This window comes from Calliopsis andreniformis, chromosome 12, assembly GCF_051401765.1.
Source record: "Calliopsis andreniformis isolate RMS-2024a chromosome 12, iyCalAndr_principal, whole genome shotgun sequence".
Classification (NCBI taxonomy): domain Eukaryota; kingdom Metazoa; phylum Arthropoda; class Insecta; order Hymenoptera; family Andrenidae; genus Calliopsis; species Calliopsis andreniformis.
In genome coordinates this window covers 10,688,780-10,713,523 of record NC_135073.1, presented here as the reverse complement: position 1 = coordinate 10,713,523, position 24,744 = coordinate 10,688,780, and the positions used below count along the sequence as shown (strand labels likewise).

Sequence of the window (24,744 nt, the reverse complement as noted above, 5' to 3'; positions counted from 1 at the left end):
TATCATATAATACACTCATAGGATTCAATTAATAAATTATTGCACAACAGAAATGGTTATGAATATCTTTATTGTACAGATATGTGTAAATACAATGAAATACAATTTTGCATTACTGTGATACTCAGTATACACCATCTGCATTTACATTATGTTTACATTGTTAAAATTATGAATTGTCTTCGTTCGTTTCCAAATATATTAATTGCTTAGTTCATAGTATCTAGGATACAAACTCTTTGATCTAAAAATTTACCCTAAAATTGGGGCAATTGCGATTTTCGACGAGATTGTAATCACTATATTAAGCAAGAAATAATTTCCAAAATATCTAAATATATATAGATTCCTTTTCACATATACATATTTCATAAAATCTGTTGTTAAAAATAGTTTTTTTTTCTGCAAATAAAATAATGTGTATATGAGAGAAATTGCTTGGAACTTTAAATCTTAATTACGAAATAGGGTAACACCATTAGTATGCAGCATTAGTTGTTTGAGTATACAATAGATGTTTTACTTCCCCAACATAACAAAAAATCCACAGTAGATCAACAAATTTCATATTGGTAAAATACATTTATTTTTTTACTGTCAGCACAATGTAACTAACATTTATTGCACATATTTTATAACATTTAATTCATTTCTACACGACGTTTAAAAAAAAAAAACATTTGTTTTGTATAATGTTCTTGTAAAATAGTGTTTAAAGAAAGATGCTTTTTTGGATGGAAGAGTTTCGATACAAACGAATTTGGCCATTTACATACTGACTAATAATCAATCCACAGCAATACATCCCATACATAAACTCCAAAATATTGTATACTTCATTTATAGAATATACTACCTAAAAGATTGTATGTGACAGAATGCTTTGCATTGGAATATTAGTATAATAATCTAATCGAAGTATTCATTCACTCCTTTTAATGTTAATCTTCTGCATGTAATATGTGGCAATACTCAAAATATAGTCAAAATAGATTATTTATCCCTCCTAGTTTCTTTAAGAGTCAAAAAGCTATAAAAATAGCTCTCAACTAATATTTCAGCCACAGCCCCTCTGTTATTAATTTTTATTCACATATTAGGTTTTCTCAAAGGCAGGATTATTCTGAATTATGAGCTATGAAAATACTTCTGTACATTGATTTAGCTATAGCACATATAAAGTTTTTTTTTTTTAATTAAGTTTATCATTAAAAACCCTATTTTGGTTATGGCCTACATTGTATTCATTAATCGACTGGGAGTTTGCATCATGGATATGCAAATTTATATTTGTATCGTTCATGTTTAGCACATTTAAGAGGTCATAGAATTTATAAAAATTAATGATTTAAAATGTTTGTCACACAATTAAACTTTTTTGTATACCTACATTTAATCTTAAATATTCCATAATACTGAGTATGTTGGTTCTAGATTTAGTTTTGATTAGTAAATTTTATAATGAATAAAGGAAATCTAAGTACATTTATCTTAAGAATCCGATTAGTGTTGAAATATATATAAACGATTAAAAATTATCCTTTTTACGTAACAATCATTTTTAAAAAAATCAGATTAGAAGTTACATAAAAAAATATTGAAGAAAAAGTAGTAACATACGACCAATAAAATATGCAACATGAAAATAAAAGTGCTTGTATAAGAATAATATCAGTATAAAACACTTCAAATTTATAATTACTACATGTATGTAATATAGTTCAACACTTCATTTCCTTAAGACAACTATGTAAGTCTAAATCTAATTTAAGAAAAAAATGCATTATTTCACAGATACTAAAATTAATGTTAATACTGTAGAATGTAGAATACTCCGCGATAAAATTGGCTACTATGTACCCCTATTATAACTAATAGTATGTATCCATTTGAATTAAAATTATTAAAAATTTTATTGATATTTGCAAAGAAGTTTGTAGATGATCCAAATAGAATCAATAGACAATTTAATGAATAATCACAAAGTGATTTTCAAGTTACTTTGTAAATATTTCGAAATTTTGACACGTTTACTTACACATTAAAAATGATAGGATATGTTACACGTGGAAGCATTACGATACTTTCAAATTGATAACATATAGTAGAGTACAACAATGATATATTGGTAAAATTATTCGAAGTTCACATATGTAAGTAGATTTGAACACTTCTTTGCACATCCTTTTTTCTACCATAACTTGTTTGCCACTTTGTAAAGATTATTTTATGAAATATAACTGCTTGCTCTTAACACATTAAAACGAATCTTTTATAACATAAAAAATAAATGTTGATTAACTTGTAACAAAATGAACATAACAAACATTGGTACAGTTACATTCTAAATGCATAAATAACGAGTAAACTATAGAATCTAACAATAGTTAATTACCTAAAGTAATATTCTCCGTACAATAAACTTCTTAATATAAAACTGATACTTAAAGCAACATTAAATTAATTATTTACACAGCTGCATAAATTATATCAAAATATTTCGTAAAAGAACATATAACAAAAATATGAAATACCTCAAATAAAACAATAACAATTTCTACGGTTTAACGAACATAAGAATTAAAAAAGAAACAATTACATATGTTTCATTTACCACGACTTTCTATGTTGGCCATGTTCCTTTGAGAGTAAATGGAACCTTGAGTTATTCCTCTCAGTGGACCTTTTCTCAATTCTGGATTAGGACCTTTGGCAATGTAACGACTTCCAGAAAGTAAGCTTGGGTTGTGACCATGTGCCAGAGTTTTGCCGAATGTTTCTTTTGTTAATAAATTTGGATCTGGGCCTGACCATGGTGCATAGTCAGGTCTGAAAAATTCCAAATGATAATTTAATGTTTTTGATCCAAAAAATAGGTCATTTCGTATTAAAAAAAAAAGCATTTTAACAAATTAATTAAAAAAACCTATAAACTCACAAGAGTAAATCATTGTCAGCTCCTTTTGGTAAATCAGGATTTGGTCCAACAGGTTTTGTTAAATACGGAGATTTGTATTCGTTATCTTCTGTAGTACTGGTTCCTCGAGAAACTCTACAAATATCATCCCACATTTTTTTTCTAATTTGATTGGTTTGAATAAAAATTATAGTATTATTGTAAAAATTTAAGCATAAAATAATAACATGACTTACTTTGGCGTTTCTATTTTATTCTTAGATCGCTTAGATTTCTCTGATTCTGCATCTTTAGTTACTTTTTTAATTGGTGATGCAGTTAATTTTACAGCTTCAGTTATCGGTGGACTATCTTTTCTTTCATCACTTCTACTGCTACAAATGTTATTGAAGTTTTTAATATGCATACATAGAAATCCATTTCTTTTGTGCAATTTAAATTACCTCTGACTACTTGATGTACACAAAGGTTTTGTAGCTTCTTCTGTAACCATGATATCCAGTATATGTATTGCTCTTTCCTCATCATAATCGACACTATCCATGGCAAGCATTATCACTCTCTCTGGTACTGACTTATATTTCTCCATTAAACGTGCTTTCACTGAAATTAGAATTTGGAGATTAGTAAGATATTAATATTTATATTGGAAAATTTTGCAACATGTACACACTTTTATTTTTCTCCTCTAAACTTTTCATTCGTGGTGGAGGAGTTGGTGCAGCTTGTACATTCTTTACCTATTAAAATGTTTAAAATTGTAATTAGTAAGAATAATAAACAATAATAAATTACGTAACAATGATATATTACTTGTTCTTCTTCTTTTCGTTTTGCTAATGATCTAGGAGCTGTAGGATTTCGTTTCTCGTAACCTAGATCAATCAGTTTTTCAGAAGCTTTCTGAACATTATTATCACTTTGTTCCAATATATCAAGTAACATAGTTTCTTCAACTTTTGGAAATACATTTTTCAGATACCTGAACATACATTTTTAATATGTTAGGAGTTATTCCAATTAGTGTTATACTGAATACATATATGCTCACAATCTACAGGATTAAATAGTATGCAACTGAGAATATATTCATAAATTAGAACACACATAGTACCAACAATTATTGAAAACAAGTTATGTATTAATTTGCTAATTTTAACGATCAGAAACTAAAATATACACAAAATACTAAAAATAATAGTTTATAGCGTATGCACATGTGATTTGTAGTTCGGTAATTTAAACCATATAAAATCATTTTGTATTCACTCTATGCAGTTCATGTATGTTGAAATTATTAGAGTATTAATATAAAACTTCCATTATATATGACAAACACAAGAATTTTATTTTAATACACATGCACATACTATCATGCTAGGACCACATTTTATTTAAATAAATGAGTTTTCTACTGCATGCATAATGCATTTTTACTTCTTGAAGATTTTAACACGTTAACACTTGGATATTGTTATAAATTCATAATGTTCATATTAATACAGTATGTGTATGAATTTCTAAGAAACTCATTTATTATTGATAAATTCTTTATAATAGTAAACATAGAACACAGTAGTAAAAAGAACATAATTATGCTAGTGCATAAAAAATGTAATTATGCTGCTTCAATGTTGACATTAGCACCGAACAGAAAATACATTGATGATGTAAAACAGAAACCAACCTATCTATGATTTGTGTAAATCTTACACTATCCAACATGTGTTGTACTGTAAACCAGGAAGAAACTGAAACGAAAAATGAGTTCTAAATGACAAACATTGTGTATGAAAAAAAACATTAAATAAAAATTGTAAATATAAATGAAAATTTGATTTAAAAAAATGAAGAAACAGAAAAAAAGTTTATGGGGTTTTTTGTAGGTTCCTTGTGTCTACTAAATACGAATTTTGTTTAGTATGCAAGACTCAAATTCTTACAAACTTATACTTAATGAATTGCACCAAAAAATGTTGCATTTTCCTATTATACTAACTTTGGGATACTATACTTTATAAAATCTAATTTCAAGAATCTGTATGCATTGTAATAAACAATACAAAATCTATGATATTCAGATATGAATCATTTGAGCATAGGTCAATTAAAAACTTTGAATTATACAATTTGCAATTTGTACTAATACATGCTACAGCTACACAGTACTGAAGGGTCATATACACGAAATATATCAGATACTCAAACTGAAGAAGTGAATATCGTGCTTTACTTGCTATCTGATACATTTCTTTGTGACTATCACAGAATACAATATCAACATCTAGCATCCATATTGGGTGAAACCGAAATTGTAAGTAAGGGAAGAACCTAAGTTTCATTTTTGGGGAGTTAGGGGCTGGCCGAACCCCTCGAGGTGCACTCAATGTTACAGCTGTATGTATAGCATGAGGTGCTAATCGCCATCTTGATATTGCATAGTTTGAATGCACTCCCACAGGTGTGCACGGTCCTGGAGCACAAAGAGGATTCTTTTCCACTTGAAGAGCGCTGACAACCAAAGCTGCTCTGTTATGGTATCTGAAAGACATCAGCTACCACCTTAGCACTATGTCTCATACAGTGCTATTACAACTTATTGGAAAATAAATAATATGTAATCAGCATAAATACAAATGATTATATAAGAAAGCAGAGCTTTGTGTTATTTTTAATATGATTTGAACGTATAGGTATGAAAATTACACAGACAAAATTTAAGAAAAAGATTAATAAAATAGTTTGTTAATAGCATATGAACAATAGATCAAGTTTTAAATTCTGAATTTTGTATTTATAAACTTACTTTTTCAAAAGAAGTCGAATGTGGGTATCAGAGACTGTTGGAAACATAGCATTGATTTTGGCAACTTGTAGTTCTGCATCTGAGTTTTGTGTTAAACTTGTTTCCATATTCATCATTGGTGTTGGTGATCCTAACGTCATGTCCCCAAATCTGTTTGTCATTCCACTAACTGACTTCAATGATAATGGAGTTTTCAGCTCCTACAAAAATTACAGTTTTTAGTTTTCTATTTCATATTTACTAGGTATCTATCTAAAATATATTAACACAAACCTATGACACATATAGAATTTACCAAAGAATGAATTAGAGCAAGCATATATATCAAATCGTACAACATTTACAGTGCACACAATTAAAACACTACCTACCTGTAAACTAGGTGGTAAAAATGCAAATGGTGGATTATGATAAGGAGATGGTGTTGGATAAATTTGCGGAGCTCTGTGAGCTCCTGCATAACCTAAATGTCCACCACCTCTGCTTCCTCCAGTCTATTATTGTGTTATATATTTTACATTTTGTCCACACGCAGCATGAATAATATGATAAAAGTACATATATTGGAAGTGCATTTATAGACAGTTTGGTATAAATGTACATGTGCAATTTCACAGCAAGAATATAGCTTTTATAAATACAAGTGATTGTATATTCATTGCATAGTAAAAAAATGAATAAATTCAATGCATAATGCAAAAGAAATTATCTACTGACCTGCATCGGTATATCTTGGGAAGTTACGGTTGTAGCAGAACTCAGTGCCATTGAAATTTGTGACTGAACATACTGAGAATACTGCCAATATCTTACTCGTGGGTCTTCCCATGTTGTCGTTCGATTAAAATGATTTATAAAATATCTGAAAAATATTTAATCCAATTGATTTTTCAGAACAGAGAGATGCAGGTCTCAATTTACTCGCATCATACAACGTGCGATCATAAACATTGAGGACAATTAACATATATTGTACGCTGATAAATACAGGAGAAAAATAATTTAACAACGAATGATTTTCTTCGTTTATGTTATTTTTATTCATTATTACGCATTAATAAGACTAAACGACGGACAAAGGCAGGTCGACGTTGCGTAAACTCATTTACGACATAGAAATGTTTCGATCGCTGATATTCTTTTATGATAATTTCAGTTGGCATTATAGGTGACGTTTTTACAAAAAATTTACATACGGACGTCCACTTCGAATATCGTATCTGCGTTCCCAGCCGGGCGGTAATTGTCTCCTGTCACTGTCTTCAGCCATCTTTGCGTATTTTGATAACTCGAGGTAAACTCTTCTGGGGTTCTGGGAGCTAATGTTGCGTATTTACTGGCCACAACGAAATTCAATTACGCGAAGTTACGTGTTCAGTGGATTTATCCGCTTTGGTGAAATCGTTGATTATTTAATGCGTGTAGGGACATCACGTATTAATTATTCGTGATCTGTGCAGACTATTTTTCATGCTACTATTGATCAGTAATAGAGAATTATTAGCGATCTATTTATAAGATTTTAACGCATGTAAAAAGGTAATCAACTTCGTACAATCTAATTAATTTTAAGTATTATCTGTTATCAGTAATACTTCATTTATATGAAAACAAGTTTTCTTTTTTGGTTTACTACTGTATGTATTTAAAGAAATAATTTAAAACAGTATTAATTTCAAGTATCTTTATTCTATATCTACATAAATTTTGCAATATAATTTGTTCATCTGTTGTTCTTTTTTCTAGATTTACAATTAGATTTGTATTAATTTTGAAATATCAACAAATATTTAAAATTATAACAGCTTTTAAATGTATTCTATGCTAATATTTTTTTGTGAAAGATAATGGGATACTAATGATATCATAGAAATAATAACAGGAGTCAAGAGATTTTTTAATAAAATATACATTTCAGGAAATATGAAAATATTTTTACATAAATTAAATAATACCATATACTGTGTTTCTCTATCTTAGGACTAGATAGAGATTACAGAAGTTTAATAACCACAAGTTGTATAATAATTTTTACAGTATAAGTTACAAGCTTAAAAGTTTACTTTAATTAAAAGTTTACTTTTAATGCTAAAATTTTCTATTTCTCATTTACTTGTTTGTGTTTACATAATTAAGCACTAAAATTGTGGTTATTATCATTGCTCTTTGTTGTCTTTGGAAACAATGTGATCTTTAAACAGGTGATACGCCATTCCTAGGCTTAAGAATCCAATGGCTGTACCCTGAGCTGCAACTCTCAATTGTATGAGAAACAGAGAAATTGGTATCTTTCGTGTTTTCCATTTGTGAATACCAATTCCACCTACTACAGCAAAACCTATTATACCTATAATTTAAAAAGTCACATTGTCATGAAGTCTAATATTATTATGACTAAATAAAAAAATATTAATATACTATGAGAAGCAATGTTTCAATTTCTATGTATGCAAATCATTTCAAGTGATTGCATTTGACATTATTATTACTGAATTGCTATAAAGGAAAATATGTAAAAAGTAGAGTTTATTCATTGCTATATTCTAAGAAATACATACTTGCTACAAGGAAAGGTGATTTTTGTGTTACTGCTTGAAGTTTGCTTATAAGTGATTCATCCTTTTCTAAAGTTTGTTTAAGAGCTTCTTCAGGAATCTCCACTTTTTGAAGACTCCGTATTTGATCCATTGTTTACCTATAGAATATTAATGGAATATTTAAAAAAAATTTCATTATTTCTCTTAAACTATTTATATATTTAAGCACTTTCTTCAACCTTCTTAAACTGTTGAACTATAAAATATTCTTATTTTTAATAATATATATTTTTGCATAATGATAAAACATCAAAAACATAAAAGATATGAATGTCTTAAAAATTACTTAAATGAATATTTTTTATCACGTTTTTCTATTTAATAATGCGAAATTTAATTAACAAACAGTGACGGAAACATATTAACAATACATATATAATTCGAAACTATTTTTATACAAACGAGTAACCTTGCACGTGTTCATTACATCATAAGTATTTCACCATGTTCATTCATTATTTCGATTTATCTAAATACAGTTTAATCATTTTTTCGATTGATCTGCTATTCGTTATACATATCCATATATGTACATACAAATGGTGTCAAAATCAAGTGTTTCTTGCTCGTTCGGTTCCTTTCATCTTCTATTGATTTTAAATATAGCGTGGGCGCGTGTATGGTTCAATGTTACGATAATGACACTTGAAATTAGTTAAGGTCACTCATAACTAAATAAATTTCATCTTAAGATTCTAACATCGACATCGATACTTGAAATAATTACTCAATGGTGGAACTACTTGCACCTAGTTTGTCATATTGTCATTTTATCGTTCATTTTTACAGCACTGCGATTTGCGTGGATAGTTCGATCGATAAAATCACACGCTGAGACACTTCTTTTGAATACTAGAATAGGCTCACTATCTTGGAAATATTTATGAAAGACTTACGATGCTAAACAACATTGACGTTAAATTTGTTCGATTAAACTTATAATTTCCTCGTCTGCGTGGTGTTTAACAATTATTTTTGATGGAGTTAAATCATACAATTTTGTGGATAATTTTATGAGTGAAAATACGACAAAAATTTACCTCTGTTTTCTAAACAATACACAAAGTTTTACTACGGTTTAATTAATACTGCTTAAATTATTGCACGTGATTGAAATCTTCCTTCTCTTGCGAATGTCATGACGCAACTGTACAGTATTTTGCGGGCGAAAACATTCCTCTTTACTCTTACTCTTCGCTATTACATCAAGCAGAACTGCAGAAGAGGACAGTGCTGCTCCTAACGGTTGTCTTCATTAAGAAATCGCGGGAAATCTCCTCATTTTTTTTTCCTCCTCCCTTATTGTGAAATATTTCAGAGTAAACGTTGAAACATAAATATTAGCCATATGACACAAAATTAAGTGTTTTAATTAAGTTTCAAATATTTGTAAAAATGTTTGATAATTTAAAAATTGACAGAATAGTATTCTTTGTTGTGTAAAATTGTATTTCTACTTTCAATTGTACTACTTTTTATTCCAATTTCAATTCGATTTCTTTTTATCCTGAAAGAGTTTTGAGCAGAGTTTCTCTTTATAGTGTCTGCGTAGTTTTAACTTACATGATCTGATAAGTAGGCACTCAATGTAAAGGTAACGATAAAAGGATATTAGAAAAATTGTTAAGTTCTGTCTATTACATCTCAATAAAATATTCTAAGCCCTATGTATCCTCCTAAGGTCTAAAGTTAGAAGTAAATATGTATTTAAAATTAGAGAAATCTTTCTCACGGTTTGAAAGCAAGAGAATAAAGTTGGAATTGATGCATTCGAATGTTTTAAATTTAAATACATATTTCTGCTAACTTAGGTGCCACTGAGCAACGCGATATTAGATACACAATCTACGAACATGATACATTAACCATAATATTATCAAAATAATAAATAAATTTATCAGTAAAACGCCTTTCACCAATAAATACTCACAATCAATCATAGAAATTAAATTTTCATAATCCTTAAAGCCTAATTTGCAAATCTCCATAGACATCAATTTACAAACCTCTACACAAGATGTCGCTTCGATTGCTTTCATTACCACCACATGCACAGTTTTCAGTGATTGCATATTGCGCATATAAAAGCTCCTTAGAAAAAAACTCTTCCTTCCCCTTTTTCTATCAAATCAATACATATATTTTCCTTAATTATACATCTATCAAACGTACACTTAATGACCTAGATATCTCAAATAATCTCTCGTAAACGTGGCAACGTTGCAGTTGCATTTTCCAACCAATCCGAACAACCTCTTACTTCGCGAACCAGCCAATCGCTATTTCAGAAGAATGCCCCTCTTGCACCGGATGTGACGGCACGTAGTGGGGGGGCAGAGGTTCTAGTACTTCTTCTTCACGTCTTCGTTCTCTTCGTTGACGAACGCCATAGTGGACGCCTCGTTTTCCAAGGATTCTGGGGAGCGATCGAGGCTTGTCGCGAGGAACTTCTGCTCTGTGGTACGCGGCTGCAGAGACGAAACGCTAACATTTCCGAGGGAACGATGGCTGGGGCCGAATCGCCGAGCGTGAAGACGGAGCAACAAAATGCTAACGCGGAAAACAGCAACGATAACCCAAGAGAGCGTAATCCACCGGGCGGCGGAAATCGCGGGCCGCGTGGTCGAAAAGGCGGCACACGGTTTTCTGGTGGACGCGGAGGAGGAATGGGCGGAGGAAACAGAAATAACGATGGACCGGTGAGCGTTCCTTTTTACTGATATGCCTTTGAAATTGGGTTCAAGCAAGTACTCTTTGTTCTTATCCGCCATGTTTGTCTTAAAGTGATGCGTAATACTCGAACCGGCTTCGAGATTCGCTTCCACTGTATGGTTTTATTTAGAAAATGAAGCTTAAGCTGGTACGATTTGTGTGTAATGATTTGTTTCATTATTATGAGTGGAGCGACAATTTACAATGGGGTATAGAGCATATATAGTCCTTTTTATGGTTGTTATTGAAGAGAATGCAGGCGTCCACAGTTGTTGAGGCTTCGAACATATGAATAACTTGATATTCGAATTTAGAGAATTCCAGCTCTAGTGTTCGAGCTGGAATTTGGATGTTCGGAAGTTTGCTGGGAAATTGTAGTAGTTGATGTTTTTATAAATAGTAGGAGTGTTTGCAGTGGTTTAAAAAAATTGAATATCATTTATAGAAGTTGAAACGAAGATAGAAGGTTTGAATAACTGAAATTAGGAAGTTTCGGTTTTACGAGAAAATCAGACGAGTTAATTACGATGCAATTACTACGTTTTTAACGTGAAACTACAAGAATGCAACATTGTTTAAGATTACGGTCTTATATTAGAAGTAGCATATTACTTAAAAATATTTTTACTGAATTTTTGGATAAAGAATAATATGAGAGTCTTGTTGGAATACCTAAAGAAATGTAAGAATATCGATTTTTCCTGTGAAGTACTTCCAAAATGGCGCGTATGAAAATTAAGATGGCGGGTGGAAGTACAATTAAGAACTTGTACCCACGTGTACCAGAAAGTTAATGTTTTTAACAATAAAAAACCACCTTATATTCATAAAATATTTATAAAAATATATAATTTTATTAAGAATTACAGTGGTACTTAGCGTCCACATTTTTTCTCAATTTAACATCTGCCGCTATTCTCGTCAATTCTTAAAATGGGATCTCGAAGTGAGCTTCGAGCTCCGTATCTAAGATAAATGAAGTTCTCAAAGTATTTTAACAGCTAACCATGTTTGCTTTTACAACCTATGAATCTAGATTCGAATCAATTTTGTTCATACTTACACTTTTTGCTTCCCTTTGTTGAATTCTCAGAAGTTATCTAGATAAGCATCCAGTATGGTCCTGAGTTATGGATTCTAAAATGGGTACTGTTTTCATTCCATTAAGATCTCCTGTTTTTTAACCTTTATTATATCAAAGTGATATTTGATTGATTGAGATTTCAAAAGCTAGATAGAGTTTAAAAATTGGAAAATTTAAGAAACTAAAGATTTGTATCTTAAATATTTAGAAATTTGAAGATTTTGAGACTTGAAAGTGTATAACTGCTCCTGTTGAAGATACAGTATTGCTATAATATATGTCATGTTTTATATATTATTACAGATGAAAATGAGCGATTCCATGGATGGAAGTATGATGGATAACACTATGAATGAAGGAATGGGTGGAGGAGGCATGGGAGGAGGAATGGGAATGGGCCGTGGTGGTGGAATGCGTGGTGGCAGAGGTGGACGAGGAGGTGGGGACAGAAACATGGGAAATCGTTCACAAGATGTAAGTATTTTTACTATGTGTGATTGTACTAATTATATTATATAAAATGTAAATTACCCTGAACTGAATCCCTTCATTTTTGTAATTAGGATCGTCTGATGGAGCGGATTATGGCAATAAGTGGACCCACTCATGAGTTACCACCTCAGGAAACTACAGAAAAGAAATTTAGTGGTCGTAATCGATTGTACATTGGAAATTTAACAAATGATGTCACAGAGGAAGAGATCCAACAGATGTTTCAGCAGTACGGTGAAATTTCTGAACTTTTTGTTAACAAAGAGAAGAACTTCGCATTTCTGAGAATGGTAAATAACGTTTTACTGATATTTGATAATAAATTCTTATTCGTACTTCGTAACAAATGATTAAAACAATTACCGTTTGATAACCGTGATAATAACGTTGTGGCTGCAATACAAAAAATTATGATGAATTATACTTCATACCTACAATATGGATGCAGTATGAATTGTGACTCAAAGATTTGTATTATATATAGGATTACAGGGTCAACGCTGAAAAAGCGAAACATGAATTAGATGGCACAATGCGTAAAGGACGTGTGCTTAAAGTACGTTTTGCTCCACATTCGTCTACGATTAAAGTGAAAAACCTAACACCTTGGATATCGAACGAGTTGCTAGAAAGAGCGTTTAGTGTTTTCGGCGAAATTGAACGCGCGATAGTGATAGTGGACGACAGAGGAAAATCTACTGGCGAGGGAATTGTCGAGTTCTGCAGAAAGCCATCGGCCCAGCTTGCCTTACGAAAATGCACAGAAGGATGCTACTTCTTAACTGCGTAAGTTTTAATAGTAATCATGGATATTATTCACCCCGAAGCCACGCTTGTTCGATGTTTTTAAATAATCAACAAGTGCCATTTAATACAATTTGGGGAAAATAAAAATTAGTTCCCTAAGGAAGCATAGTACAAATTTATTTTGCATTATGTGCCGAAGGACGGGAGCACAAAACCTTATATAACTTGGCAAAGTTATAATTATTATGAACCAGGTATATATATAGAATATAATCTGTGTTACAGTTCTTTACGTCCAGTAGTTGTTGAGCCATTTGAACAACAAGATGATGTCGATGGTTATCCAGATAAGAATTTGCCCAGGAAGAATCCAGAATTTTTCAAAGCTCGTGACGTTGGTCCAAGATTTGCACAAGCTGGAAGTTTTGAGCACGAATACGGAACGAGATGGAAACAGCTTCACGAACTGTACAAGCAGAAAGAAGAAGCATTGAAGAGAGAAATGGCGATGGAGGAAGAAAAATTAGAAGCTCAAATGGAGTTTGCACGTTACGAGCACGAAACAGAATTATTGAGAGAACGTAAGTGTTTTATTTCACTTTGCCTTGAAAATTTTGGAAAGATAGGTGTGCTTACAAATAAGTTTCTTTTTTATTACAGAATTGCGTATGCGTGAAGCAGATCGAGAAAGGCAGAAGAGAGAATGGGAAATGAAAGAGAGACAGGCCGAAGAGCAGAGGACGCGCGAAGAGGAATTGCGAAGAAGGCAACAAGAAGAAATGGCAATGCGTATAAGAAGACAAGAAGAGGAATTGCATAGGCGCCAACAAGAAAACAACTTATTCATGCAGGTAATTAATTACAATTTTTATTTGTAATTTTTAATGCAGTGTTCTAATAATTAAAATTTTAATGCATCTTGTATGGCAAGGATAAAAGTATATTAAGAATTGAACTGTAAAAAAGTATATTAAGTATTCGCGTTGTATACTCCGATTTTTTTTCTTGTTAGAGATATTTTATTAATACTTGTACACAAGGTAATGGATACTTAAGCTGACGTATTTCATAACTTTTTAATGATCATTTGATTCATGTTTCTTAATAATGCTCAGGGTTATGTCCCTTTTATATTTAAGGAACAAGCAATGAGAGGTGGAGGTGGTGGTCTAGGAGGAAAGAATTATGATTCCGTTAGTAATAGCGATCGCGATGGATATGGTCAACCTGACGGTAAGTTTTGAACTTTCAAATTAATACATATTATTGTGCTCCGCTGATAAAAAGTCCTCCCAAAGCCTACATTCCTATTCTGCAGACCTGCATATGAAGTTTTGCTTGATTAAACAATTTTTATAATTTTCCGTACCTTAAAAACGTTGTTTAATACTTCATAAATTGTTTTATTAATTTAATATATTCGCATGCATCTAATTATTCGTATCAAATTCGATGACTACGTATCAAATGCCAATTTAAAGAGTCACATTAATATCAATTCGAAAATATTCAGTTTCATGCGAAAATCATTTTTAATGCGATAATATGATAGTTCATTATTTTTTATTATATGTTATTTCATTTCAGGTGGAAGCGGCATGCCAGTGGTAACGTATCCCTTTCAATTATTATTTCTTTTTTTAATTTTTTATGACAAAACAGTTGCTTATTCTTTTTCGAAACATTTAATTTTGATCTTTCATTTTTATGCGTATCTCTATTTAGTGATACTTCGAAAACAATTACGGTTACCCACGAGTATTTTCATTAGATAAATTGGGAACTATGTTCTTGCATGATAAAAGCCAGTATTATTAGTAAAAAGATTCTTCGAAGCGTGTGAAAAGGAACTTCACAAAAATTCCCATGGAGCATGCTTTCCAATATAGCAGAGTTCTAATGTCTGCAAATGCCAGTTTTTTCATTATGCAGTGTAGTTTTACGCATGTTTTGTACAAATGATTCCATTCTGATTAATTGGCTATAAACATGTGGAGGGGTCAATGAGGGCATAAATTGAAACTTCGTGTCCGGATATTATACCAATATTTCATGACTGGAATAGATCTTAAATTTTTACGCTGATAGAGCACTTCTGCATCAGGTTTTCAATTTCTAACATTTTACTTATAATCAAATGGTACAATATCATAATTTTGCATCCAGCATTATGTTATCACCATGGTTGATACCAACCACTGAACATACTTTTCCATTTTCACAAGCCACAAACGACTGAAACTATTACTTCATGAAAATTTCTACTAAAGTTTTTCTAATTTATACAAAAAAGACATTTTTAAGTGAATATTTTACTCGAAATGGCTCTATGAATCAGAGATCTCTGTATGATTATTGGAGAATCTCGCCAAATTCATTCTTCATTTTATGAATACAATTGTAGAATAATAAGAAAAGTTATGAAATTTTTATGTACGTACACGTATAACCTACTATTTTACGAATGGCATAGGAAATTTTAAGTTAAGAAACTCTGTAGGTAGGCTGATCTTACATAGGTATACTGATCTTAATAAGCCTCCTCATCCATGAGATGTACTGAAATTTCGGTACAGTTATCTTCCTCCGAAGAAATTTAACTTTATCCGTTCACGAAAGAGTTTTACAAATATTTTAGGGAATCCGTTTGTAACACTTGTGTAGGCAACATGCTTTAACTGAGCAACAAAGTGAATGATATGAATTCTTTAGGTATATGCAAAATATGGAAAACTTGGGTACTATTAAGTTGGAAACACTAAATTTTGTTTATGTGTTACATACTCTATTTTCTGGGCATTTGCAAACGAAATGATTATAATCAAAACTATTATAACCCTGCCACATTGGTCTCTCCATATGCTTGCAGACAGGAGGCTCTGTCCTTCTATTTTCTCTAGATGTGCTAAGAATTAGGTATGCTATTTACTATGGAACTAAAATTGTTTCATTAAGAAGAAAATTCTTCGTATAGAGATTGCATTTTCTATTTGATTACCTTCTATGAAAAGTTAGTTTCTCGCAGTATAGTTCCATAGTAATAATCTGATATTTATTGACAAACAAATGCCCAACAATATTAATGAAATATGACTAACTGTATTCAGAAACTACGTGAATTTTGGTAAATTGCATTATTGTTTCATAAATCAAAATTTATAGCATTAGTAGTGAAGAACATGATTGTTCAAATGTAGTTTCTGAGTAGAGTGATATCAATACTAACTGTATATGAATAACCAAGCCTTTGAAAGGGTCTTTATTTTACGCAACACAAATTTGGGGGAAATTACGATATATCAGCCTTCGTGACGTTATTTCGTATGGCATCTGCTAATCAAGTATACACACAATTCTGTAGTATAAATATTTACACAGAGTTTTACTTAGAGACCTTGATCACGTCTCTTTGTTACTTATGTCAATATTTAAACTTCAGAATTGTGCAAACTTGTGATCATATTACTTCTAAGTTACAAATGAAAACGGCGAATCTGTTAAACAATACCGCTATTAAAATGCTACGTCTCGTATTGTTATACAGCAAAGAGCATATTCTGACAGGATTTTATAAGAATATTAGGGTTTTCTGGGTTGTAGGAACATACGGCAAGAATACTATTTATGTTCATGCTCATACGCATTTTGTATAGAATGCAATGAAATATTCTAATAGGGTATTGAACTTGGTATTAACTCAAACTGAAGCTTCAAAACTGGGAACTTCAAAGCATTAAACAACTCTAACAGTTTAATCATTTTGATAGGAATGCTTTAGTGTGATACATTTAAATTCTGATGGTAGCTTTAGGCTGCACAGTTTTGGATCTTTGATTTTATCCGAGAATATCTTAAAATAGACGACACGACTGATTTACGAGATACGATTATTCTTAGTCTACTTTACAGGTGTACTTGCTTCGACGGTGAACCACCGTCGTCGATTCTATATGTTGGGCATTTGCTTGGTCAAATAACATTTAATGACTGATGTCGAGAAAACGACACATGATACATTCTCAGAAAAAAAAAACGGAGTATAACGTATTTATTCGTATATCGTTTGTTTTAGCGCGTGTATCATACACGCTATCCATTCTACTACTAATGTTGTACATTGCAAACAACGTCTAACATTGTGTTTTCCCCTTTCTTTTCTATGTGATTTGACGAAAATTGACGATGACCTGTGCTGCTGTCGCAAACATGGATGGTCGCCCTGAACCGTGAAATGTGTATTTATGGTACATCCAAAAATCTACGAAACACCGTGTGTGGGTGTGTTCACCGTATCGTAAACGGGAAATCATGACAATTCGTTGTCGATATATTTTTTTTTTTCCGGTCATTCGATCTTTACGGGATACTACCCTTCACGTGGGGTGCAATACTCTCGACCTTCTTTTTGTGATACCATGACGCTTGACGATCAGGATCCAAAGTCTTTCATGGATGCTTATAACAGTATGGATCGTGGTAGTCGAGGGGGTTACAATGACGACCGCGGTCAAATAATGGATTTGATGGACATGAGGGTTGACATGGGTAACATGGGTGGCGGTCGCGGAGGTAGTGGTGGTGGTGGTGGACGTTGGCAAGGTGGAAACGATCGAAATCGTCAGGACGATTATCCTAACAAGAGGAGACGATACTAAAAGATCTCTTGCAGTATTACGACACACCCTTCTTTAATTAATCGATCGATCAAGAAGAAATTTACGTTCTCCAATAGTTCGAACTGTATTTCTTCAATCATTTTTCCACGGACTTTTGCTATCGATCATCTCTCACGATTTATATATATCATAGGGATAGCGGGGAGGGATGTTGGAAAAGAATGAGTGCGAAGAGAAACATTGAGGATAGTGGTCGAGCGATTGTTATATCTTTCATATTGGATCTGATGTCACGTAATATATCGCGAATCGTTCATAATTTGCGGGAGACTACTGTGTTTTATACAGTTTTTAAGTTAATCAGAAAACATTAACGATCGTGAATTTGCGTGCGCAAAAATGCGAAAGATAACTCTCTGGATGACTTATAGTACTAACCCAAAGGATGTATTTGATACATTGACGAACTCTTTAGGCCCTGGAAAAATATTCTCTTGAGAAAGACCAAAAATCAATTCTGTGGTATACTCGTTAATGTTGACTACTAACACAATCCATATCATTTTGAAATTTTTAAGTATTCATTACATTTAAGGGTTCATTACTTTTCAAATCGAGTCTTTTTTTAATTCCTGGAGACTGTTCTTCAAACATAAAAGAAACATAGGACTAGGAAGAACTGAGTTTCCGAACTTATTATTTTACCAACTTTATTATGCCAACATGCCGTAACATGTAGAAAAAGTATATGTTGATCGTCAATTAGCATTTTAAAGAAAAAATATGGGAGTTCTATTTCAATATGAAAGAAAAACATGTACATATTCGAAACGACATAACATATATTAGTTTTCGTTACTAATGTATTATCGTGTTATGCTATTCGTAGCTTATCATTTAATCAATTTGATAGTTCTTCAAAGTAAACATAATATTCTAATCGTATCTTTTACTTTGTACCCGATGGATCACAAAAAAATGATTAAATTAGTTTATAAGTGAGGATGCGTTAATCTTGACTGAAACCTATATCAGTCATTTGGTAATTTATTTCTCGACAAGAGAAAAGGAAAGTACCGGATAGTTTTTAGCTAGTGCATTATTCGTACATACATGTTTTTGAGCTAATGAATGGCGTACCAACATGGGAGAGTACATGCAATTTCCACATTGCTTAAAATTTCGTAAAAGTAATTATGTTAGAATAAGACGTTATATCAGCAGAGCAATCTGCTATTGTGCTACTCAGAACTTTGTGAAGGAACTTAACTGACAAACAGTAATTTTATGAATAAAGTATATATATATATATATAATATATACGTAGGAACTACTCTTTATTTAATACTATTAATCTTCATTATAGAAGCATTACAAGGATGTGTGCTTGAAGGATAATGCGAAAAATTGTCAATCCCATTGCTTTCAATGTAAATTATACCCAACGAAGATATGGCTTGAATTGAAATTTTTACAGGACCATAATTTCTTAAGTGGGATCAACTTTATATACTCTGTATAAAAATAGTTTGTACTTCTATGATGCGTAAATCACACATTAATTTTCATATGGAGGCTTCTCTATTTAATAATGCTAAGACAGTTTTGGTTCTACGTATCAGAACCAATATCTTTAGAATTTACTGAGAAAGTACCTTTCGCTAATTCTCTTTATGAGTGGAGAAAGTTGGGAATGGCAAAAATTTGATATTTTTATTTGTACTGGTTCAACGGGGAAAACCGAACTTCAATTGGTAGAAATACTTCTGATTTCTACTAATTGTTTATTTCCAAATGTATGAAGACTTTTTCCATATTGGAAAGAAGTAACAAAAGTTCAACCATTTTTTTAAACATTAGACTCTATAATATTGTATTTTGGGTGTAAACTAAATGGAAATGATTTTTTTACATGTTTCTTAAAATAAAACAAAATTATTAAGAGTAATTCAAAAGGATGATTTTTCATAATTTATTATAATTATATTTTACTCTAATTATTTTTATGTTTTTAATACTTTTTACTTCTTTCTAGCTGATGGCAAGTGTTAATAAATATTGCTAGATCATGTTTTAGGAAAATTCAAATATTTGTTTGCACTTCAATTCTACAGAACAACGCAAGCAAATATTAATCTAAAGAGAATTTAAATTTCATTTTTATATACTTATAAATCTACCACTATCAAAATTTATCTTTCAGGAAATATTGAGTTCAGAATATTTTTCGTTATACTTTTATTTCTACAATTATTTTAAATTTGGTGTCTAGTGAAATATCGTATTTCACATACTTGTATTTTCTTTAATTAATGATCAAAGAAATGTTATATTTCGTTTTACAAGTGAAAAAGCTCAGAACAATTTTCGTACAATCTTCTAATTACTCGCATTACTCTTCAATGTGTCTTGCCTGCCTAATCTTATTCTACCAATTATCTAATCTTATTTCTCTCTTTCATGAATATAATGAAAACAACCTCCTGATTAATTCCAAATCAACTGACCTACAATTGTGTGTTTGTAGTATAGATACTTATATAATATTGTTTTTTTACATTACCTTTATCATTAGGTGATTTCAAGAAGACTCAGTATTTACAAAATGAAAATCACGATCCTTTCGATAGGATCTGATGAAACATTCATTTAGTGAATACTTTTATCTTATGGCGCACATTGCAATGTCTGCATTATCCTAATGCATACATTTAATGTGTTTCAACAAAATCTTTAGAAAACAGAAATCTTCGTTTATGTAAAAGATCTTCGAGAAAGTATAATTTCTTTTGAAAATTTCTGTGGACAAAAATATTCATCTTTTTTCTTGAGGAAAACGACACTACGCTCGAGTGCACGCGATCGCTTGAAATCGCGAGATAATGCACAATATAAACTGAATGTTTATTAAGCAAGAGTCTTTAACGGAGGAGATACAGCAATGACAAGATAGGCTTACTTACTTGAAACTACTAGTGTCAATGAATCTACTGGTATGAGGTGAGTAGATTTTGTAAAACTGTTATTATCCATATTTGTATTTTAATCTTCGGGTGGGATGACTACATAAACACATGGTAAAGATTATAAAAGGAGTATAAATATCCTTAAGTATCGTGACTAATCACTGTTACTCTACACTGCATTAATAAAATTACCTGTGAAATATTTTGACCACTTTTTATATTTAATGTATGTTCTAATTTGAATTATATTTTCAGAATCTATAAAATGCAATTTTAATACTCTAATTTGTAATCTTTACCACAAAATTTGAATTTGTAAGATTGATAAGCTTTAAACAGTAAGCAGAAGAATAAGGAGTTACAATTGATGACTTATTTAATTATTAAATATACCTTAACTCCATGCTGAAGATTTTTACACTCTGCAAACTTGATCGTTTTTATTACACGATTCTGTAAGAACTTAAAACTCCTTGTGTGCAAATTTACCAGCCTAGACTATGTTTTTTGCCTACGACAACCAAAATCTATTTGTGTACCAACTTTAGCGAAAGGTTGTCTAGGTTTGCTATTGAAATCTAGGCTGTTACAACTAATTCCTATTTGAACAACAAAACGTTAGAATTTCTTATCAATGATTCACTTGATTTTTGGGTGGTAATATACTTATAGGATACGTGAATCTCGTGCATATTATTATTGTACATACATGACAATCTATTCAATGTGTTAAAATATTACCAATGTGATCTATTTTAATATTGACCAATTAATATACACTGAAACACTAAGTAGTTTTCATGTATGAAAATCACGTAGGAATTGAAGTATATTTGCGTACACAGTTTGAAAAGTACCAATGCTTCATTCACAGGAAAACGTGTTTTTCATTTGAAAAACTACTCGCAAAACAATCCTTTAACATATTTGTCCATTATTTGATCTTCTAATATTACATTCTGCCAAATCAATTTCAAGAATGTAGCTCCAATAAAATAAGATATTCCTCTATGTCCTTTATATTGTGTACTTTTTGTACATGACTTTTATTCATAAGGTGTTAATTTATGAAAAGTACAAAAAAGCTTGTTTTTTTTATGACATTGATTGAGATTGTGCTATTTCTATACTTCACAAGTGAAGCCTTGGAATTCAGGATTCTGAAGAAGTTTTTAATGATATGAACGATACTGTTATTGATTTTACTTAGTAAATTTATAATTTCCAATAGAAAAAAGTATCAATTCTGAACTCTAAATTACAAGAGCAATGTCGTTGTACAAAGTAGAAGTACTTATATTATGTTGTATGTTTTCAGGTTCTCGTAGCAGTCGCTGGATGAAGAAATGAATGAACGAAGTCGTATGACACGATGAGGAAAAGGCAAGTTTCAGTAAATATTATTTCCAAATGCAAAAGTCCTGACAGTGGTTAAAATATGTTTCATTTAATATTGTATAATGATGGTAAAATCCTTACTCATTTTGAACAATCTCATGATAAAATATTAAATCTATCAATGTACTGACCGTTCTTTATAAAATCTTTAAGATAAATATATAGAAGATTTTCTGTGCTTTTACTTACGATTGTTTTAATTTTACAGCTTTGCCAACCACTACGATGCCTTAACACGATTGTCACGCATCTTTCTGAATACATTACATTTAAAAGACCTGAAGAGGAAAGAAAATGAGGTATGTTTTATATCTTTGAATATTTTAAATCTTTATCACTTAAAAAGTTTTGTTATTCGTACAAATTCGTACAAACATTTTGAAATGTAATCCATAATGATGAGAAATTCTTGTAATGAGATATCATTCCGATGACTGTCCCAACGTGTGCTGAATCTAATTTTTTACGAATTCTCTTCCAATTCTCTTTCATTGTTACAAATAATAGTAATAAAATATATTTTCTGCTTTACAGAAAGAAGACACGATTGCGCTCCGAAATATTTGAAGCTCAAGTCCATGGATAGAAATGGTGCATATATTAATATCTGAATTAAAGATAAAAAAAATTAATTGTTAACCGATAATACGATATTTCAACATTATCAACCAGCATTGTTCTTACTGGATTTTTAATTTCGAGGTAGTGTATATTTTTTTAAATATATTTTAAGTTTATGCATGTGCTTAACACATTGAATGCCGAAACAATATTATAAAATTTATTCAAGGAACAGGAATCAAAATTTAAATAGATACACATTGACCACACGTTCTCTCTACGCGGTATTCAATATGTTAATGTACAATTTCAATTTTATATTAAATGAAAATTTAATGATGATTTATCTTTCGGGTCTGAATATTGTGACGAAGTTTACAACCAACGTCCTACTGATGGTTGAAATCTTGTACAAACAGTTTGACATTAATATATACTAATTGCTAACCCAGACCTGTATCTTTTTCAGAACTTCAAGACTTACGAAGAAATTGGAACTATACTTCAAACTTAAATTGTAGTTGTTCAAAGGTGACTGTCTTCTTTTTTATAGTATGAAATGTAATAATTTCAATGTTAACATGGAAAGATTAGAGACTTTGATACACGTTAGTATGATGAAATCTTGGCTAGAGTCCTGATTAAAAGAGATGACATCTTCCAGTTCGTTTATAAACTGAATTTTCTAATTACATGATGCAAAATATAGTGTGAATGAAAATTTGTCAAAAGTATCGTTTTTTTTGTTACAGTGTTTCGATGCCAAATATAAATGTCAAATTACAAGTAGGCAACTTGTATATAAATTAATTTTGTTACAAATAAACAAATTACATACATTATACCACCCACTGTTTTTTTCTAAATATTTAAAACCCGTCATTATTATCTTTCTTTAAAATTATATTTAAAATTGTTAACTATAAACCAATATGTCTAAAAGATCTATTGTAAAAACGTTATACGAATGTGCAGCAAGTAGGAAAGTGTTGAAATTAACAATACGTATATCGTATACTTCCATGCAATTACAAAGATAGGTAGTTCTTCGGTGCAGTATTACGCAAGAACTGATTTAAAAGAATTTAATTCAAGTTTTATGTCACATATCACAATACAAAAGCAATGTTCCACTTTCAAAGGCACGCATTGAGAGCTTCTTTAGTCTTCTTTTAAATGTTCTCCCACTATTATTCATCATATCCTTATTGATTGTATCATATCACTGATCAAGAAATATAGCATTACTTGTAAATTTAAGTTTTAGTAGTATTTTTTTATAGATAACTTGGATTAGAAAGATGCTTCATAACAAAAGGAACTAAAAAAATTCAAATTGATAAAATGTATGATTTCGTGTCCACGATATCAAACTGTAATATATCTGTCGTATAATTATACGAATAATTAGAATTTTCCTACAAATATGATATTAAATGTTTATTAATATTTAAATATCACATCCGTTTCTGTAAAAATTGCTAAGCTTTTAGTCAAATTTACAATAAATTTCAGTATCTGTTATCTTCTTATTTAACTAATCAGAACAATTTAGTTTATTGTGCAATGCTTAATTTAATAAATTAAATTTCTAAAATGTTCTACAGTAAAATAAACTAAAATATACTTCTTTCAATAATAAGTAATGTAAGAACGTAAAATTTGTTGAGATAAGGTTTCGTCTTCATACGAATGTGTGTGTGTATATATATATATATATATAATATATATAATATGTATATATATTATCGGATTTTTCAACGCAACGCGTTTCACATTGGATACATTTAAATACATTCAATTATTGCATAACGATTAACAACACGTGCGGTATACTTCTCTGTTGCG

The 24,744-nt window shown here is 30.8% G+C and overlaps 3 protein-coding genes across 13 annotated transcripts; 1 reads left to right on the top strand and 2 right to left on the bottom strand.

Moving 5' to 3' along the window:
* Window positions 1-53: 53 nt before the first annotated feature.
* Window positions 54-7,532, bottom strand: LOC143185548 (uncharacterized). Of its 7 annotated transcripts, none has more exons than XM_076388646.1 (12): window positions 6,920-7,532; window positions 6,441-6,585; window positions 6,095-6,217; window positions 5,724-5,923; window positions 5,249-5,458; window positions 3,731-3,899; window positions 3,591-3,657; window positions 3,361-3,520; window positions 3,154-3,291; window positions 2,939-3,079; window positions 2,615-2,829; window positions 54-2,269 (listed from the first exon to the last, which is right to left on the bottom strand). In XM_076388646.1, exons 1-12 carry the CDS (start codon window positions 6,991-6,993, stop codon window positions 2,259-2,261), a joined length of 1,653 nt encoding a protein of 550 aa, XP_076244761.1. In that variant the 5' UTR covers window positions 6,994-7,532; the 3' UTR covers window positions 54-2,258. The 7 variants fall into 7 exon arrangements, with proteins under 7 accessions (XP_076244761.1, XP_076244763.1, XP_076244766.1 ...); XM_076388648.1 differs by having other exon boundaries at window positions 2,939-3,052; XM_076388651.1 differs by lacking the exon at window positions 5,249-5,458.
* Window positions 7,533-7,682: 150 nt separating this feature from the next.
* LOC143185551 (HIG1 domain family member 1C-like) lies at window positions 7,683-9,516 on the bottom strand. 2 transcript variants are annotated; one of them, XM_076388654.1, is made up of 3 exons: window positions 9,361-9,516; window positions 8,282-8,418; window positions 7,683-8,070 (listed from the first exon to the last, which is right to left on the bottom strand). In XM_076388654.1, exons 2-3 carry the CDS (start codon window positions 8,409-8,411, stop codon window positions 7,880-7,882), a joined length of 321 nt encoding a protein of 106 aa, XP_076244769.1. In that variant the 5' UTR covers window positions 8,412-8,418; window positions 9,361-9,516; the 3' UTR covers window positions 7,683-7,879. The 2 variants fall into 2 exon arrangements, with proteins under 2 accessions (XP_076244769.1, XP_076244770.1); XM_076388655.1 differs by lacking the exon at window positions 9,361-9,516 and adding an exon at window positions 8,858-9,037.
* A 1,172-nt stretch (window positions 9,517-10,688) lies between these two features.
* On the top strand, window positions 10,689-22,634 carry LOC143185514 (protein no-on-transient A). Of its 4 annotated transcripts, none has more exons than XM_076388585.1 (10): window positions 10,689-11,019; window positions 12,420-12,590; window positions 12,680-12,898; window positions 13,093-13,394; window positions 13,641-13,936; window positions 14,016-14,206; window positions 14,471-14,588; window positions 14,943-14,962; window positions 22,256-22,320; window positions 22,544-22,634. In XM_076388585.1, the coding sequence occupies exons 1-9, from the start codon at window positions 10,825-10,827 to the stop codon at window positions 22,277-22,279; spliced, it is 1,536 nt and encodes a 511-aa protein (XP_076244700.1). In that variant the 5' UTR covers window positions 10,689-10,824; the 3' UTR covers window positions 22,280-22,320; window positions 22,544-22,634. The 4 variants fall into 4 exon arrangements, with proteins under 4 accessions (XP_076244700.1, XP_076244699.1, XP_076244698.1 ...); XM_076388586.1 differs by having other exon boundaries at window positions 10,690-11,019; window positions 14,495-14,588; XM_076388584.1 differs by lacking the exons at window positions 22,256-22,320; window positions 22,544-22,634 and adding an exon at window positions 17,789-18,974 and having other exon boundaries at window positions 14,495-14,588.
* Window positions 22,635-24,744: the final 2,110 nt, after the last annotated feature.